This window comes from Piliocolobus tephrosceles, chromosome X (genome assembly GCF_002776525.5).
Source record: "Piliocolobus tephrosceles isolate RC106 chromosome X, ASM277652v3, whole genome shotgun sequence".
NCBI classification, from domain to species: Eukaryota; Metazoa; Chordata; class Mammalia; order Primates; family Cercopithecidae; genus Piliocolobus; species Piliocolobus tephrosceles.
This window is the reverse complement of record NC_045455.1, coordinates 85,116,994-85,137,047: the sequence shown is the minus strand read 5'-3', so window position 1 is coordinate 85,137,047 and position 20,054 is coordinate 85,116,994. Positions and strand designations below refer to the sequence as shown.

The window sequence follows — 20,054 nt, the reverse complement described above, 5'->3', positions numbered from 1 at the left end:
TTTCACAGAGGTAGTGCTTTTCATCCTAATTCTACCGGCAGATGCAGCAGGTTCACCAGTTCAGCCTTTTGGGTCCGTGGAGGGAGAGCCACTCTAGCTGTGATGCTAGTGGCATGATTACCGTGTAGTCATCTCCATCATGGTCTCTTGTGGCAATAATTGCCCATTGCTGCTGTATAGCTGGGTAATTGTAATTCCACAGTGGCTACGGAGTAGTGAGGGATTGTTCAAGTACAAATGTCCTAGAATTGTGCTCCCACAAGAATGAATGAAGTGCCTATTTTCATTCCAATTCATTCCATTGTGAATTAAGAGTGGAAAATGAAAATACTTAATTAGTGCAGAAAATATCTAATACACTCAGTTTCTATATGATGACAAGGCAAACAGGAGAGACAAAGGAGGGAGGATCCCCTCCTAGCATCCCAACAGCACCCCTTTGGATGCTTCTCTTCCCTTTCTAACCACCCTGTTTTCCCACTGCCTCCCCGTTACATCCCCTTCTTGTCTGGGAACTGTTAGAGTCTTCCAAGATTGATCCTTCTAGGCTTACCTTCTCTTTGTGACCATATCCTGCCGCAGGCTTCAGGTGCTGCATAAAGGTGCCAACAACTATCTAACCTTTATCTCTGACTTGGGCTTTCCTCCTAATTTTTCAGACCAGAATATCTAACTGTCTACCAGACAGTTCCATGTGGGTGTCGCAGCAGGGCCTCCAACTTGACATGTGCAAAATCACACTCCTTGTCCTCCTCAAACCTTCCAGAATTTGAGAGTTCAGTTAAGAGGGTCCTAGCTCCTCAACTTAGAAGGGAAGGCAGCTTCCTTGAGACTGAAGTTTGATCACCAGTTCTCTTTGATTCTGCCTCCAAAGCTCTTTTTCCCCTGGGTGAATTTGCCCCTTTACCTCCAGGCTCGGGCCTCTAATGGCTAGTCTGTGCCACTTCATCCCCCACTGCTGGGTGAGTCACCCTCCAAAAGGTGGGCTTGATGTGTCACCACTGCCCAGTTTTGGTCCAAAATAGGATGAGGTTGATGGTGACTGATGACTAACTGCTATTGAATAATTACTACAGATGGGCCTCTCAGGTGCTGTATTAGCTTCCTGTGGCTGCTATATGTTCCCACAGACTGGTAGATTCAAACAACAAAAATTTATTTCCTCACAGCTCTGAAGGTCGAGAGCCTGAAATCAAGGTCTGGAAAAGTCTGCACTCCCTCTACAGGCCCTGGGGGAGAAGTGGTCCTTATGTCTTCCAGCTTCAGGTGGCCATGAGCACTGCTAGTGATGGCAGTGGCTGCTGCCATCATGCTGGCTGCAGTAGGGAAGCACAGCTGGGGCTGCAATGCTCCATGGAGCCTGTGAGAGTTGCCCCTTCTGAGTCGGGACGGGAGCTCCCTGTGCGGCTACAGCCGCCCAAACCACAGCTGCAGACCCAGGCCTCCTGCTCTATGGTGCAGGCAGGAACCCCGTCGTCCTGGACAAGGCTACAGCCACCCAAACTGCGGCTGTGGGTCTGAGCCTCCCTGTGCCTCTGAGCCTCCCTGTGGAACCCACGGCTACAGACCTGGGCCTTCTACTCCATGAAGCAGGCAGGAGCTGGGGACAAGCGGGAGCTTTGCCTCTTCCAAGTTGGTCAGGCGGGAGCTCGCTGGTGCAGCTGTGGCTGCCCTCCCAGGCACAGGACCTGGGCATCTCTGCAGCCTGCACCCTTGAACCCCTCAGGAAGGACACCCTCACCCACCCATCCCTGCAGGCTCAGGGGTATCTCCTCCCACTGCCAGGTCATACCCCACCCTCATCCCTGCAGGCTCAGGGGTATCTGCTCCCACCGCCTGGCCTCTCTCCACTGGCTCTGATCTCAGAGTGGGGTTGGGGCCAAGCCCCAGGGCTGTGAGTGGCAGCCGGAGGCAGACAGAATCCTGGGTGGAAGGGGCTGGGGTGCCCAATAAGGCCCCACCTTCTGACCACGGAGGGCCTGAAGACCGGGGATCAGGTTGCCAGTCAGGAACCTGAGTGGGGACTCAAGCTGCCTCCCCTGGCCTGCCCATGGCTACCCATGGACCAATCAGCATGCACATTCTTCCCTCTGAAGTCCATAAAAACCCTGGGCTCAGCCAGAGCGGGGAAGAGGACGGCAGACCGAAGAGGGCAGGGAGAGACAAGGGAACCACTATCTGTAGAGGAGTATGCTCTCTGCTGATAGCTGGAGATGATGGGGATGGGGCAACTAGCTGCGGAAAGGAAGGAGTACCCTTTCCACTGCTGACAGAGAGGAGCTACCCTCTCTGCTGAGAGCTTCAGAGACCCGCAGAGGCCTCCGAATGACTTGCCTATGGAGAGGAGCTACACTCTGCAGGGCCTCGTCTCTGCTGACAGCTGAACATTTGACTGGATGACCTGTCTCCAGAGAGAAGCTACTCCTTCCTCTGAGCTGTTCTCACCCTGAACCTCTTCTTCACTCTTCACTTGTCTGTGTACCTCAATGCGGGACAAACTCTGGCAAAGGCTGGCAAAGGCACTGCAGCCACAGAGGTTTCCAGCCAGAAAAATCAACACCCCAGAGATCCTGTAACACTAGCTTGTGGCCTCATTACTCCAGGTCTCTGCCTCTGTCTTATAAGCACACTTTTAATTGCATTTAGGGTACACGAGGATAATCCAGGATGATTTCCTAATCTCGAGATCTTTAATTGCCCGCACAAAGACCCCTTGTCCCGATAAGATCAGAGTCACAGGTTTTGGGGGTTAGGACATGGACATATCTTTTTTGTAGTGTCACCATGTGGCACATTACAAACAACTTATATTTATCGATAGCTTGAATCCCTTAAACAAAATGAGCAAACAAAATAAAGCAACGTATGTGAAAATATTTTGCAAAGTATGATAGAATATACATATTAGTTACTATTTTATAATATTTTTATAGCTTTATATTTTCCTAATGGTGAACACATCCAGTGGGTGGTCAAGGTTAGCAGAATGAGGCTTTAGGATGCTTTGCCGACCTGTCATTAGCCATCTTTCCCTTTGCTCCATTCACATGGGGCTATTTGTTTTGTCTCATCTCAGACTCTCATACCTCCTGCTACTTCCTCTGTAAATTGCTTTACTTCATGTCCTGTGTTTCTCTTTCAAGCATCTACTAAATTAAATCACAGCTCAGGTGCCAGCTATGCTATGATGACCCCTGGGCCTGCCCTTGCTGCACCATCTTCTCATCCAAGCAGAAAGAATTGCACCCTCTTCATGTTCCCTGTGTCACATAGGCCATCAGCACCACATTAAACTTGTGCTCATAGGATACATAGCTTATCTCTTGGCTTATGATTTCTCCAAGGCCAGGTCAAGACTCTATGTCCCAGTGCCCCACAGGGCTTGGTCCATGGGAGAGCTTGGGGACTTGTTTGCAGGAGGAACAGAAAATGAGAGAAGAAAGAAAGAGGAAGACATAATCACAGGAAGGATGGATATGAGCTACAGAAAAAGACATTGAGACACTGAGAAGAAAGTAGTGACATGCAGAGAACATACTAGAATCAGATTTTCAGAATATTGTGATTGCAGGTTTCTCAATGAACATTTCTGTTAATGAAGAAGATTAATTCCAATAGCATACTGTACTTTCAGAAGCTTTGCCAATGGAGGTAAAAAGCATGGAATTACAGCCCTGACAAAAAGGGTTGTAGTAAGGGAAATCATTAACATGAAATTAAAGGAAGATGTACCAAAGATAAAGTGTGCATCCAAGCAAGTAAGGATTAGGGAGTGGAGGGAGTGCCTGATCTGTACAAATGTAACACGGGAAGAGGGAGGCTTGCACGGCCTCGGTTCCTGGAAGCAGTGAGGCATGCTGCTCTTGTCCGTCAGACTCCTGATACAGGCACCTGGCAATTGGTGACCCCAGCTGCCAAACTATCTTCAGAAGGGATAGGATCCTAGATGGGAGCACAGAGAGGCATGTCGTGCTTGCCCACATGATTGCTTGGGAGGTGCTGCCTGGAGTGCTGTTCTGCCAGGCTTTTTGAGGCATATCTGAGCCTAATAGAAATGTGATCTGGACTGTTAGAGTTGTTTGCCTTAGAAAAGGAGAAGTTATGTGTGGCTTTTGTGTAGAATATCCTTTCCGATCCTTCCAGAAGTCCAATGCAGAAGTTCAAATCAGGTTAGAGAAGGCTTCTTTTATGAGTGGCATGCCTCACAATTTCTTCCCTTTTACTTGTTCACACTTGTAATTCTTTTAACAAAGAACATTGAATTCTGCTATTGGGATAAAATGCTTTCAAGCATAAAGTGATGCCCACTAAAGCAGGAATATTGGAGAATGACATCATTTCTTGTAGAGCAGGATTAGAGAGCAGACACTAGGAGTGCATAGAAGCACAGGTACAGAGTGGGGAATACAAGGGGCTAAGGCTTGGGTTCTCTAAGGGGCTTTTAAGTGGAGGTAGAACTTCAGCCGGGGTTAAGGGCACAGGTAATAGTTGTGGATGATCAGATCCTGATTGGAAATGAGAGTCTGTTAAATTATAAACAAGACTTGATTGGGATAGATGAGGAGATGAACATTAAGAGGTTCACAGATAACAGGAATCATAAATATTTGGCCAGAGCTCCCTATGCTAAGCAGTAGCATCTAGCTTTTTAAAATAGGGAAATTGAAGAAAAATACTTAGTAACAATTGTAATAGGACACATGAAGGGGAACAAATACAGGCAATGAGTATGCAGAATACTGGCTACAGTATTCTAGGGATGAAGTGATAGATCCGAGAGAACACCGTGTATTCAAAAAATAGAGACGTTCAATCGGGTTCTCATGACATCTAAAAAGCAGCAGGTAGCTACCCAGATATGAAGAGTGAGAGAATGACTGAATTTTAAATTTAAATGTATATTCCTGAGAAATTTGGTGGTACTTTGTTGACAATGGAGGTTGGGGCAAATAAACAGTGTTGTTGCTCGTATCTACCTTAGTTCACTTTCTGTTGCTATCACAGAATACTACATACTGGGTAATTTATAAGGAAAAGAATACTATTTAGCTAATGGTTCTAGAGGATGGAAAGTCCAAGAGCATGGCACTGGCATCAGGTGAGGGCCTATTAGCTGCATCATAACATGGTGGAGGGCATTGCATGATGACAGGGCAAGAATGTGCTAGCCCAGGTCTCTCATCCTCTTTGTATAAAGCCACCAGTCCCATCCTGGGGACCCCTCTTTGATTACCTTATCCAATCTTAATTACCTCTCAAAGGCCCCACCTCCAAATGCTATCAACGTATATATTTAGGGATTAAGTTCCCAATATACAAAATTTGGGGAACACATTCAAACAATAGCACTACCAGTGGTAAGTTCTCAGCTGGCATCCTCCTGGAACCATCAGCAGTATTTAACTCCCTTCTCTGGGACACTTTCTTTGACTTTCAGGATGCCACTGGCTCCTGGTTTCTTCATCACCTTGCTAACAGTGCTTTTCAGACCCTTCACTGGTTCCTCCTTCTCTCTCCAAATTCTTGACATTGAAGTGTTTCAGGTGTCAGCCTTGGAACTTCTGCTCTAAGTCTACTCCCTCCCTCATTGATCTCCCCACTCTCATAGTTTTAAATAGCATGTACACCACAGGATTTTGCACAACCATTACAAGACATGCATTAGAACCACGCCAGATAAGTTGGAGGGGTTTTCTATCAGACACTGTTAGTGACAGATATAAGAAAAAGATACTTTGTGTCATATGAACCCACTTTTGTGAAACAAAAGGTTGATAACTGAAACCCAGTATGTCTATGTATAAATCAGCATGTGATACCTCCATATGTATGCAAAGAAACAGGCACAATTGTTAACATGTGCTGCCTGGGAGGAGGGGTAGGAAGGAGAGTGGCAATGTCAGGGAAAGAAAGAATTAAGGAGGTGTCCATTATAAAACTTGATGTATGTGATATGATCCCCTGTGTGTAATATCATTCCACGTGTATATCTAGTATGATGCAAGTATAGGTACATCTAAGATGATGCATGTAAAGTTGGTGACCAAAACATAATGGTGGGTCTCTTAAGATGATAGAATTTCAGATGAACTGCTTTCCTCTTTATATTTTTATGTCTGTCTTTAATTCTTTAAAATAGCCTGCATGAATGCTCAGGAGAAACAGTAGAACTATCTTTTATTTTGGGGTAAAACACAAATAAGTCAAGCTTTCCCTCATTCCTATTAGAGGCTGTATTTTGGCTTTTATTCCTTAGACTCTAAAGATAAATTATCCAAAATGTTTTTTTTCTCTTTCAAGATTATCTTAATTGTTAAAACAACATTTCATCAAAACATTCAGGTTTGCCATATTTAAAACTGCTTTATTGTACTTTTAGCAGGTGGCCCCAACTGGGATTCCTATGCTACCACTATGAGGACTGCATTCACGCCTAAAACAGGAGCAGTGCCTGCCTTCATTCGGTAGATCATTATTTGAGTTGGATTGATATACATGTTTTAATTTGTTGGCTTGCCTTTTATGACTCAGAATCCAAACACATAGACAGTAATTAGAGAAGCCTCATAAAAATGCTCTTGGGTAGGGGCTACTGTGTGCACAGCTCTCCTCCAAGTGTCAGTGGTACCCCCTCCCCTCAAACAGTATCCAGACCTCCTATAGGGAAACCAAGAAAATGGCTACTAATTTTTCATAAAGTTGCTGTGTATTGTGGTTTACAGCAGACCTAATATACAGGTTAATAAGGTTGTGCTACCTAAACATTCATGTGACTTGAATCCATTCCCTTATATATAGTAGGCAGGCAATGACAATTGAGTGAATAGATGAATGGATGAACAAATACTTGTTATCACAGCATCACCAAGACTAGTCTTGGAAGCTGGAAGAAGGCCACTGTCCCCCTATTCTTACATCCACTCCTCCAGATACTGCAATATTGGCTTCAACTTCTCCAATTCAACCTGAGCTGAGGGTAGTGGGAGTTTCTAAACATCAGCTGCCTTTCTGAGCTTCTAAGCTCATCAATAGGTGAGTGAGAGCGGGATTAGGGGAGCCCCATCATCTTTCTTTTTTTTTTTTTTTCTGAGATGGAGTCTCGCTCTGTCACTCAGGCTGGAGTGCAGTGGCACAATCTCAGCTCACTGCAAGCTCTGCCTCCCGGGTTTACACCATTCTCCTGTCTCAGCCTCCCAAGTAGCTGGGACTACAGGCGCCCGCCAACATGCCTGGCTAATTTTTTGTATTTTTAGTAGAGACAGGATTTCACCATGTTAGCCAGGATGGTCTCGATCTCCTGACCTTGTGATCCACCCACCTTGGCCTCCCAAAGTGCTCGGGTTACAGGTGTGAGCCCTTGCGCCCAGCCGCCCCATCATCTTTCACTGTGTCACTGGTAGGTGTGAAATCAGCATAGAGAGCCTTCAATTATCATCTTCATTATGTGAATTGTGTCCAATAAGAATCTTTTCACCGTAAGCCCGGCCAACATGGTGAAACCCTGTCTCTACCTAAAATACAAAAATTAGCCGGGCATGGTGGTGGGCACTTGTAATCCCAGCTACTCGGGAGGCAGAGGCACGAGAATTGCTTGAACCTGGGAGGCGGAGGTTACAGTGAGCCGAGATCATACCACTGCACTCCAGCCCGTGCGACAGATCGAGACTCTGTCTCAAAAAAAATAAAATAAAAAATCTTTTTGCCTTAAAAGTTCAAGATATTGAGAAGTGGAATGGAGTGTTAGTAAGACCATGGCTATGGAGTTAGGGAGTTAGGCAGAAATGCCATCTATCCTCAGCCCTCTGCTCTTAGCTGTATTATCTCTGCTACCTTGCACAAGTTAACAAGCCATCTGGGGCTCAGTTTTGTCATTGATGAAATGGGGACAATGATACCTGCCTAAAGTGGCTGTTCTGAGGACACAAAGCACTAGGATAGTGACTAACACAAAGAAGTTAGTCATTTTCATTCATTTTTCCCACCATAGTATATGATAAATTTCCAAAAAGTGCAAGGCTACAAGATTCCAGATTTCTGAGTTACTAGCTATCCCAGTGAGTCCTGTTGTAACTGGGAAATTTTATCATCTGATTGTAATGAAAGTGCCAGGTATATGACTGTAACAGTTGCCTGAAGAAGAAACGTTTAGGGGATGAAAGCCAACAACAAATAGATAACTTAGGGAGTCTAGGTCAGTGATGTCTGAATTTATATATTTATAAAGTTCTCACAAAAATTTTCAGTGTAAAAATTTTAACTTTTTTTATTTCAATAGCTTTTGTGGTACAAGTGGTTTTTGGTTACATGGATGCATTGCATAATGGTGAAGTCTGAGATTTTAGGGTCCCCATCACCCAAGTAGTGTACATTGCACCCAATATGTAATTTTTTATTCCTCACTCGCTTCCCTCTCCCTCCCTGCTTCTAGGTCTCCATAGTCCATTATATCACTCTATAGGCCTTTGGGTACCTGTAGCTTAGCTCCCAGTTCTCAGTGAGAATGTATGGTATTTGGTTTTTCATTCCAGAGTTACTTCACTTAGAATAATGGCCTCCAGCTCCACCCAAGTTGCTGCAAAAGATATTATTTCATTCTTTTTTATGGCTGTGTAATATTCCATGTTGTGTATATACCACATTTTTTTTTATCCACTCACTAATCAATGGACACTTACGTTGGTTTTATATCTTTAAAATTGTGAACTGTGCTGTGATAAACATACACGTACAGTTGTCTTTTTAATAAAATGACTTCTTTTCCTTTGGGTAGATACCCAGTAGTGGGATTGCTAGACCAAACGATAGATCTACTGTTAGTTCCTCGAGAAATCTTCATACTGTAACTGTTTGCCATAGAAGCATACACCATCAGGGTTTAAGTGTTTCCTTTTCACCACATCGTTGCCAGCATCTATTGTTTCTTTTTTTTCTTTTTAATAATTAAATTCAACAATACTTTTTGCAGGAGTAGGGTGGTATCTCATTGCAGTTTTCATTTGTATTTCCCTGATGACCAGTTGAGCATTTTTTTTCATATGTTTTTGGCCATTTGTATACCTTCTTTTGAGACATGTTTGTTCATGTCATTTACCAACATTTTGATAGGATTTGTTTTCTTGGTGATTTCTTTGAGTTCCTTGTAGATTTGGGATGTTAATCTTTTGTTAGCTGCACAGTTTGCAAACGTTTTTCTCCCATTCTGTGGGTTGTCTGATTAATCTAATTATTCTTTTTGCTGTACAGAAGCATTTCAGTTAAATTAGGTTCTATTTATTTATTTTGCATTTGCTTTTGGAGTCTTAGTCATGAATTATTTGCCTAGGCCAGTGTCCAGAAGAGTTTTTCCTAGGTTATCTCCTGGAATTTTTAGGGTTTCCCGTCTCTTATATTTAAGTCTTTTGTCCATCTTGAGTTGATTTTTGTACAAGGTGAGAGATGCTAGCCAATTTTCCCAGCACCATTTATTAAATATGGTGTCCTTTCCCAAATGTATGTTTTTGTATGCTTTGTCAAAGATCACTAGGTTATAAGTATTTAGCTTTATTTCTAAGTTCTCTATTCTGTTCCATTGGTCAATGTACCTACTTTTTTTTTTTTTTTTAACCAGTACCATGCTCTTTTGGTACCTATAGCCTCGTAGTATAATTTGAAGTCTGGTAATGTGATGCCTTCAGATTTATTCTTTCTACTCAGGATTGTTTTGGCTATTTATGCTCTCTTTTGGTTCCATATGAATTTCAGGATTGTTTTTCCTAATTCTGTGAAAAATGATATTGGTATTTTGATAAGAATTGCATTGACTCTGCAGATTGCTTTGGGCAATACAGTCATTTTCATAATATTGATTCTTCAGATCACCATGGGGTGTGTTTCCATTTGTTTGTATCACCTATGATTTCTTTCAGCAGTGTTTTGTAGTTCTCCTTGTAGAGATATTTCACCTCCTCGCTGGTTAAGTATATTCCTGGTATTTTATTTTTTGCAGCTGTTGTACAAGGGATCAAGTTATTGATTTGATTCTCAGCTTGGTCATTGTTGTATAGTGCTACTGATATGTGTGCGTTGATTTTGTAACTTGAGACTTTACTGAATTCTTTTATCCAAACTCTAGGTATATGATCATATCATCAGCAGACAGCAATATTTTGACTTTCTCTTTTCAAATGTGGATACACTTTATTTCTTTCTCTTGCTTGATTGGTCTGGCTAGGGCTTCCAGTACTATGTTGAATAGAAGTGGTGAAAGTGGGTATCCTTTTCTTGTTCTAGGCCTCAGAGGAAATGCTTTCAACTTTTCCCCATCTGGTGTAATGAAAATTGTGGTTTTGTCATAGAGGCTCTCATTATTTTCAGGTATATTCCTTAGATGCCTAGTTTGTTGAAGGTTTTTATCATAAAAGGATGCTGGATTTTATTGAATGCTTTTTCTGCATCTATTGAAATGATCATGTGATTTTTGTTTTTTGATTCCATTTATATGATATATCATATTTATTGACTTGCATATATTAAAGCATGCCTGTGTCCCTGGGATGAAACCCACTTGATTATTGCATATTATCTTTTTGATGTGCTATGGAATTCAGTCAGTATTTTGTTGAGAATTTTTGCATCAATGTTCATCAGGGATATTGGTCTGTAGTTTTCTACAGACCAGTATTCCTGGTTTTGGGTATCAGAGTGATACTGACTTCATAAAATGAGTCGGAGAGGATTCCCTGTTTCTCAATCTTTTGGAATAGTTTCAGTAGGATTGGCACCAATTCTTCTTTGAACGTCTGGTAGAATTCAGCTGTGAATCCATCTGGCTCTGGCTTTTTTTGAAGTCGACAGCTTTTTTTATTACTGATTCAATCTCACTGTGTGTTATTGGTCTGCTCAGGGTTTCTATTTCTTCCTGATTTAATCTAGGAGGCTTGTATGTTTCCAAGAATTTATTCATTTCCTCTGGATTTTCTAGTTTGAGTGCATTGAGGTGCTCATAGTAGTCTTGAATGATCTTTCATAATTCTGTGGTGTCGGTTGAAATGTCTCTTGTTCCATTTCAATTTGAGTTTATTTGAATATTCTCTCTTCTTTTCCTGGTTAATCTAGTTTATGGTCTATCAATTTTACCTTTTCAAAGAACAAGCTTTTTGTTTCATTGATCTTTTTTTTTGTTGTTTGTTTAATTTCATTTTGTTCTGCTCTGATCTTATTTCTTTTCTTGTACTAGCTTTGGGTTTAGTTTGTTTTTGTTTCTCTAGTTCCTTGAAGTATGAAATTAGGTTGTCAATTTGTGATCTTTCAGACTTTTTGCTGTAGGCATTTAGTGCTATAAACTTTCCTCTTAGCGCTGCTTTTACTGTATCCCAGAAGTTTTGATAACTTGTGTCGCTATTATCATTTATTTCAAAGGGTTTTTAAAATTTCCATCTTGATTTCATTGTTAACCCAAAAATCATGCAGGAGCAGATTTTTAATTTCCACGTATTTGTATAGTTTTGAGAGTTCCTTTTGGAGTTGATTTTTAGTTTCATTCCACTGTGATCTGAGAAGATACCTGATACGACTTTGTTTAAAATTTATTGAGACTTGTTTTGTGGCCTATTGTATGGTCTGTATTGGAGAATGCCCTATGTGCTGATGAGAAAAAACGTGTATTCTGCAATTCTTGGGTAGAATTTTTTGTAAATATTTGTTAGGTCCATTTGCTCTAGAGTGTAGTTTAAGTCTATTGTTTCTTTGTTGACTTTCTGTCTCAACGATCTGTCTAGTGCTGTCAATGGAGTTGCTGTCTATCTCATTTCTTGGATCTAGCAGCAAATATTTTATGAATCTGGGAGCTCCAATGTTAGATACATACAAATTTAGGATTATAATATCTTCTTGTTGGATTAATCCTTTTATCATTATTTAACGACCTTCTTTGTCTTTTTTTACTGCTGTTGCTTTAAAGTCTGTTTTATCTGATATAAGAATAGCTACTCCAGCTCGCTTTTGGGTTCTACTTGCATGGAATATCTTTTTCCACCCTTTTTCCTTGGGTTTATATGAATCCTTATGTTTTAGGTCAGTCTCTTGAAGACAGCAGATATTTTGTGGTTTGTGGATTTTTTAAAATTCATTCTACCAATCTATTAAGTGGAGTATTTAGGCCATTTATGTTCAATGTTCATAGGGAGATGTGAGGGACTGTTCTAGTCATCATGTTAATTGCTTCCTAGATACTTTATTTTCTTCATTGTGTTATTTTATAGGCCTTTTCAAAAGGTTCTATTCTGGTATATATTGATCTTTTGTTTCAGGATTTAGAACTCCTTTAAGCACTTCTCGTAGGGCTGGCCTGGTAGTGACAAATTCCCTCAGCATTTGTTTGTCTGAAAATGACTTTATTTCTTCTTTGTTTATAAAACTCAGTTTTTCTGGATGAAAAATTCTAGGCTGACAGTTACTCTTTTTAAGGAGGCTACAAATAGGACCCCAATCCCTTCTGGTTTGTAAGATTTCTGCTAAAAAGTTTGCTGTTAGTCTGATAGGTTTTTTTGTTTTGTTTTATTTTTTAATAGGTTACCTGATGCTTTTGTCTCACTTCTCTTAGAATTATTTCCTTCACATTGACTTTGGATAGCCTGATGACTATGGGTGTTGGTGAAGTCCTTTTTGTGATGAATCTCCAAGGAGTTCTTTGAGCTTCTTGTATTTGGATATCTAAATCTCTAGCAAGCCCAGGAAAGTTTTCCTCATTTATTCCCTCATATAATTTTTCCAAACTTTTTGCTTACTCTTTTCCCTCAGGACACCAGTTACTCTTAGATTTGGCCATTCTACATAATCCCATATTTCTTGGAGACTTTGCTCATTTCTTTTTATTCTTTTTTCTTTATTTTTGTCTGGGTTAATTCAAAAGCCTTGTTTTCTAGCTCTTAAATTCTTTCTTCTACTTGTTCTAGTCTGTTAAAACTTTCCACTGCATTTTGTCATTCCCTAAATGTGTCTTTCATTTCCAGAAGTTCTGGTTTTTAAAAATCTATTTCTTTAGAAAATTTTTTATTCATATCTGGAGTTGTTTCTTAGTTTCTTTATGTTGGTTTTCACCTTCTTTTGGTATCTCCTTGAGTAGTTTAATAATCAACCTTTTGAATTCTTAATCTGGTACTTCAAAGATTTCATTTTAGTTTTGATCCATTGCTAGAAAGCTAGTGTGATCTTTCAGGGATGTTATAGAACCTTGTTTTGTCATATTGCCAGAATTATTTTTCTGGTTCCTTCTCATTTGGGTAGACTATTTATTCTAATTATTCTTGAATTTATTTTTAAAAATTTATTTTTTCCCCTCTTAAGGATGTGACCTTAATGTTTACAGTTTATTGTAGCCTAATTTGGCTCTTGGTGCTTTCAGGCATGAAGACTCTGTATAAGTTCCCTGGTTATAGAGAGTCTTTGTATGATGGCTTTGTCAAATGTCAACATAAATTTAAATAACTGCAAAAGATTCAACTTCCTCCCCATCCTACATATTGACATTTTAAAATAAAACTTTTCAATAAAACCAATGAATACTCTGAATGCTTTAGCAAATTAATACCTGCCATGATCTTTTAAATAAACACACAAATAAGCTCTTCTTTGATCATTTATTTCATTTCTTTCTCTTCTTGAACTCTCATTCCCACTCCACTTCCTCCATAGAATTTTTCCCTGCTGTAATATATTTTGTTTGAAAGCAATTTATTGATCACTCTATTATACTTCTTTGCAACTCTTTTAGTATATTAATTGAAATTAATTTTTAAACATGTTATATGACCCTAAGTATAGAGTTATCACAATTATTTTAGTACACAATTGCTCAAAGCAATAAATACATTATAAATACTCATAATTATGAAATACAAAAAGTAAATTTTTTTGCAACTGCATCTTAATGAGATATAAATGTGGCTGTTTAGTTTTCAATTCGTTCATATATCTAGTTTTGAGTGTTGTTATTTTTAGAATGAAACTGCACTCAGCATCACTTTTTTCTGCTTCTAATGTTAAGAAACCTTGTTCATATATATATACTTAAATAAGTAGGTGCAAATGAAAGGAGTTTTAGTATAGCAGTGTCACTCAGTACTCTGAACTCTTTCTGAATTATGTCCCAGAAATCACAATGTGATTTTTAATGACTGATCAGCTGACAGCTTAGTTTGAGTACTCCTTCAATTTTGCTGAAAGCAATTAATAAGATGATTTATCATCCAGTCATTGAGTTATTCCCTATCTCAGTTTCTGAGAATATGCCCAAAAGACACGTCTTAACACGTGACTATTAAATTGCACCTGTTACTATTTCACTTGGCGGCGGCAACTTGTTTACTTTTCTATATTCAAAAAGGATTTGGAAAATGGAAACACAAATTTTAATAAATTTTTATCATACAAACTTTTTTTGATAAAAGGCTTTTATCATACTTTGAATATATTTTTATCAAAATCTTAGAGCTGAACATTTAGCTCATACAGTTTATACCATCTTTACCTAGTTGGTAAAATCAGTCCTTGTTGTTCAAATCAATAAGTAAAATCAGGTTTATTTCCTGTCCAAATAAAATCTAGTTACACTTTCAATTCAAATAAATGTTAATATGTGTTTTGAGAATATTATAAAAACCACTGAAAAATAAATTATGGAATGCATATTATAGAGAAGACAATTAAAAGTACACAAGAGAAGTGTTAAAAGATTTCAGTCTGATATGATTAATTATATCCAAGTAACCTATACAGTTAGCTATACATTTCATTGCATCATATCTAAAAATAATGCAATAAAATGTGTAGCTAAATGTATAAGTTGTTTGTGAAGAGTATAATAAAAAGCATGATGTTTCCTAAATATATTCTCATGTATATAAAATTCTGCTGCTTTCCTTTTGGGAATGATTAAATACTTATCATGTATAAAAACAGAAACAATTTTATTAATTTCATCAGACATCAAATCAAATATTTACTAGTATTCAACGAAAGAAAGTTACATATAGTGAAAATTAAAATTGGTGTAGCAGGTCAGCCTATACTTTCATTTATTGTTAAATATTTTACAACATAAAATAAAATGAAACTTGGCTGTATTGGAGTATTGTGTAACATGATTGGTTTCAGAATAAAATTTAAATACTTTATTGAATGATTAATACAAAACCTGAAAAAAAATACAAGATTTCTATTTGTCAGTTTTATCCATTGTATCTTTAAAAATTTGCTGTCTCGAAAAGGATTCTGGGCTGGGCATGGTAGCTCATTCCTATAATCCCAACACTTTGGGAGGCGAAGGCAGGTGGGTCACCTGAGGTCAGGAGTTTGAGACCAGCCTGACCAATATGGTGAAACCACGACCAATATGGTGTAATTTTGTAAAAATACAAAAATTAGCCCAGTGTGGTGGCATGTGCCTGTTGTCCCGGCTACTCGGGAGACTGAGACAGGAGAATTGCTTGAACCCGGGAAGTGGAGGTTGCTTCAGCCTGGGTGACAGAGTGAGACTCTGTCTAAAAAAAAAAAGAAAGAAAAAAAAAAGGCAAGATTCTGGTTATATTTAAAGTAATCAGTGTGACCAACCTGTGCTGCTTCACCACCTCAGAGCTGCTTTTCTTTCCAGCTAATGGCATGTCCTAGAGATAAGCTGATAAATGCCTATCTTTAAATGTGGGAGGAAAGGAGTCATTTTAAGCATTCTGCATCCTCTGCTCTTCTCTCAGAGGCCTCTCCCTAAAAGGATGTGAACGTTTCGTAATTGTTAGGAGATAGAAAACCAGACATTCCTCTCAGCCATGCTCTATGACATACCTAAATTCAGAGCCACCCACAAAGAACTAGTACCCTGGGTATAGCACAACGCTTCACTCTCTAGAAATACACATGACATTGAGAACCACAAGCCCAGGCAAGTGGTTCCAAATGGAGTTTGGATTACAAGGAGGTGTGTCTGAAATCACTCTGACCATGTTTCCCTTCACCGGAGGCCCCCCTCACGGTTGGAGGCTTATTCCTCGAGGCAATGCACCATAGAAAGAGCCTGTGGTGAAATGGGGAAGAGAGAATCAGGCAAGGGGTGTAGGAAGAAAGAACCCACATACATTTGCTGGTTTGTTCTCAGGCAGATATGTTCTAGGAAAGAGTATATTGAGAAATTGAGATCTGAAAATTGATTCTTTTAAAGCTTTTTGTGGCTAAGTGTGGTGGCTCACAGCTGTAATCCCAGCCTGTAGCATGCGCCTGTAGTCCCAGCTACTTGAGGCAGGTGGATCGCTTGAGGCTAGAAGTTCAAGACCAGCCTGGGCAACATAATGAGACGACATCTCAAAAAACAAAAATAAAAAATAAATCAGTTGGGCGTGGTGGTATATGCCTGTAAGTCCTAGCTACTTGGGAGGCTGAGATGGGAGGATAGATTGAGCCCAGCAGTTTGAGGCTGCAGTGAGCTATGATGGTACCACTGAGCTGCAGCCTAAGCAACAGAGCAAGACTCTGTCTCAAAAAAAACAAAAAACAAAAAACAGTTGTTTGTGCTGTGTCCTCTCCCTTTGAAAACTCTCCAGTTTATATCTGAATGACAATAAATAATCATACGGTTGTTTGTTTCCAACAGCCCAGATATTTGTTTCTTACAGAGATAATCTGAATCTATCTAGCCCTCTTTTAAAGATAAGTCAAAATGAAATATTTTAAACATACACAAAGGAACATACAAGGAATCCCCCACTATGAGCCAGCAACAGCAATCATCGCTGGTTAGCTACTGTTACCTGCACCCTCCACTCATCCTTCCCACTGGAGTATGTGGAAGCAAATCCCAAGCACTGTATCCTTTCAATTCTAAAGATTTTGTATGTATCTCTAAAAGATAAAAAATGTTTTAAAAATTGTAACAATACTATTATCTCACCTTTAAGAAAACCAATTCCTTGATATCAAATGGCCAATCAGCAATCAAATCTCTCCAATTGTCTCATAAATTTTTTATAAAGGCAGTGGTTTGAAATTGAATCCAGGAAAGGTCCATACATTTCATTTGGTTATTATGTCTCTTACTTCATTTAATCTTAAAAAAAAAAAAAAGAGAGAGAGAGAACCTTTTTTTTTTTTTTTTTTTCCTGACAAATTCGCTGTTGAACAAACAGAATCATTGTTCTGGGACTTTTTCTTTTCTTTTCTTTTTTTTTTTTATCTCCATGATGCCATTTGCCATTTAAATGATTTCTCTTTTCATATATTTCCTGTAATCCAACATTGTAAAGACTTCATCTGATTCAAGTTCTGCATTTTGGCAAAGATATTTAATACGTGGCAGTGCATGTATTCACTCAGAAGCTCGTAGTATCTGGTGCTCCTCTTTTGGAGCTGCGAGTGGACCCTGCTGGTCATTGCCTAGATTCGTTATTTCATTAGGTGCTTGAAACTAGTGATATTTCAATTCTTGTATTTCTTCCCTTTATCAGATGAAAGATTTCTATAGAGAGAAGCTTTTCTTCACCAGCTATTTGGTTACACTGAAGTGCCGTTTGTACTGGAGAGTGTTCAGTTCTTAAAAAAATTAATGAAATAAATATCATATTGTTATGTTTTTAAATTTTATTTTAGGCCTCTGTACTTTTGTTAAAAGCCATCCTAAAATACAGCATTGTTTTCCTTCAAGGAAAACCTGAAATTAAATTATTTCTGGCATCAACTCTTATGTCAATCTATCTTTTTAAAAAATGTAATGAGTAAAATGATTTGACGTGTACTTTTGTGAGATTTGGTATTTAGCCTCTGACTCTAATTTCTGCTGGTTTTTTGTTTTGTTTTGTTTTGTTTTTGTTTTTTTGTAGCCAAAACGGTATCAGAAGATTAGGATACACATATTCACTTAGTGATCCTATTCTCAATCAGACACAATATAATGATGAGTATACTTGGAAATCATACTCCAAAGAAGATTTGATCAAAACTGAGGCTTCGAGAGGAATCAAGAGCCACAAATCTCATCTCAATGAAGTAAGATAATGTCTACATATGTGTTGAATTTAATACTGTATCAACAACCCATAAGAATGAGAGTTTAAATATGTCACAAAGATCTTCCAGCTTCTACAGTTACGGGATACGTGACTCTTTTCAGACTATTTCCTGTCTACCTTCTCACATTTATTTCTAACCACTTATATTCTATCCCCTGGAGTTTTTTTTTAAAAAAGGACTTTTTAAAACTTGAAGTGAAATTTACGTAATATAGAATTAACCTTTTAAAGTGAACAATTCAGTGGCATTTAGTACATACATGTTGTTGGACAGCTGTCACTTCTGTTTTTGTTCCAAACCATTTTCATCATCCTAGAAGGAGACCTCATACCCATTAAGCAATTACCCCCGACTCCACTCCCCACCGTCTGCTTTCTACCTCTGTGGATTACCTTTTGTGGATATTTTAGGTGGAATAGGTGTGGAATTCCACCTATTTTATGTGGAATGGGTGACCTTTTGTGTCTGGCTTCTTTTCACTTAGCATAATGTTTTCAAGGTTCATCAGCTAAGAAATTATCTGACTAGAAAGATGACAGGAAAAGCACCATTATGAAGACCACAGATGTAGCATCCGTGTAGCAAATATCAGTACTTCCAATTCTTTGTCACAGTTGAATAATATTCTCTCCCATGGATAAACCACAGTTTGTCCTTGCATCCATTAATGCGTCTTTGGATTGTTTCCACTTTTTGGCTATTGTGAATTGTGCTGCTATGAACAGCCACGTGCAAGTATTTGTGCTTAGCCTTATGTTTCGTGCACTTTCAAACCTCCATTTTTAAAATCATTCTGTTTCCTCTACCTAGAATGCCTTTATCCTGTGCCCTAAGGAAATCCCTATATTTCTTTGAGACTCGGATTAAAGAAAGCCCTTCTCCCCTGGATGGAAATAATTGATTCTCCCTGTGTGTTTTCTTGGCTTTCTGTTCCCTTCTCCCATCACAAAAGGCAATGCTTGGTTGTAGTAAAGGGTATCATTTACTTGACTGCCACGTGGGATGGGACCACCTAGGATGGAGCCACCTTGATGCATTCAATAGATGATAAGGCATAGAATGAACAGGATTTGATGACTAAAAGGATGCAAAGGATAAGGAAGAGGAAAGTATAATGTTCAACTTCTTACTTGGACAGCTGAGTGTATGCAGACACTGTTTACTCAGCTGGAACATGGAGGAGGACTAGGTTGGGTGGAGAAGGGCATTGGGGGAACATGTAGTTTTAGCTGAAGACATGTTGGTTGAAGATATGTCCAACTGGCAGTTTAATAGACAGGTCTGGAGCTCATGGTGGACAGATGAGCTAGGCATATGGACTTGGAAGTCATTAGAATGTACACATATAGCCGATTCAATTTGGTTCCTTGTGTTATCCATTCATTGTAACCTATTCAATCCTGAAAAAAAAGTATAGATTTATACATATATTTATACATATATATGTATATATGTCCTGGAGATATATACATAAAACCCGTCTCTAAAAACTATATATATATATAAATTATATATTTATATATAACATATATTTAATATATAATATATAATAAATAAATTATATATTTAATATATAATTTATATGTAATACATAAATATGTCTCTAACATATGTATTATTACATATAATCATATATATTAGAGACAAAATCTTGCTTTGTGGCCCAGGGTGAAGTGCAGTGGCACAATCAATCAGAGTTCACTATAGCCTTGAACTCTTGAACTCAAGTGATCCTCCCACCTCAGCCTCCAGAGTAGCTTGAAGTACAGGTGCATGCCACCATGCCCAGCTAATTTTTTACTTTTTGTAGAGATGGAATCTCATTCTGTTTCTCAGGCAGGTCTCAAACTCCTGGGTTCAATCAATCTTTTCACCTTGGCCTTCCAAAGCCCTGGGATTGCAGCCATGAGACACTATGCTTGGTCATCCTTTATATTTTACAATTAATGTAAAACAGTTGGTTACAATATTATACTGTATGTATACAATGTTATACAGTATTTATACACCCACAAACACACGAC

General features: G+C 38.9%; 1 protein-coding gene across 4 annotated transcripts in view; it reads left to right on the top strand.

The window, feature by feature from the left end:
* The window catches only part of TEX26 (testis expressed 26), a 40,938-nt gene that overhangs the window by 680 nt on the left and 20,204 nt on the right, over positions 1-20,054 (top strand). The window contains exons 2-3 of one of the 4 annotated variants that reach the window (XM_023208668.3): positions 6,380-6,464; positions 17,841-18,006. The exons of 1 other annotated variant lie outside the window; for it this stretch is intronic. In XM_023208668.3, coding sequence (XP_023064436.1) covers positions 6,380-6,464; positions 17,841-18,006 — 251 coding nt within the window. The remainder of the gene's footprint in view (positions 1-6,379; positions 6,465-17,840; positions 18,007-20,054) is intronic. 2 more of the 4 variants (XM_023208670.2, XM_023208669.2) reach the window with 2 other exon arrangements.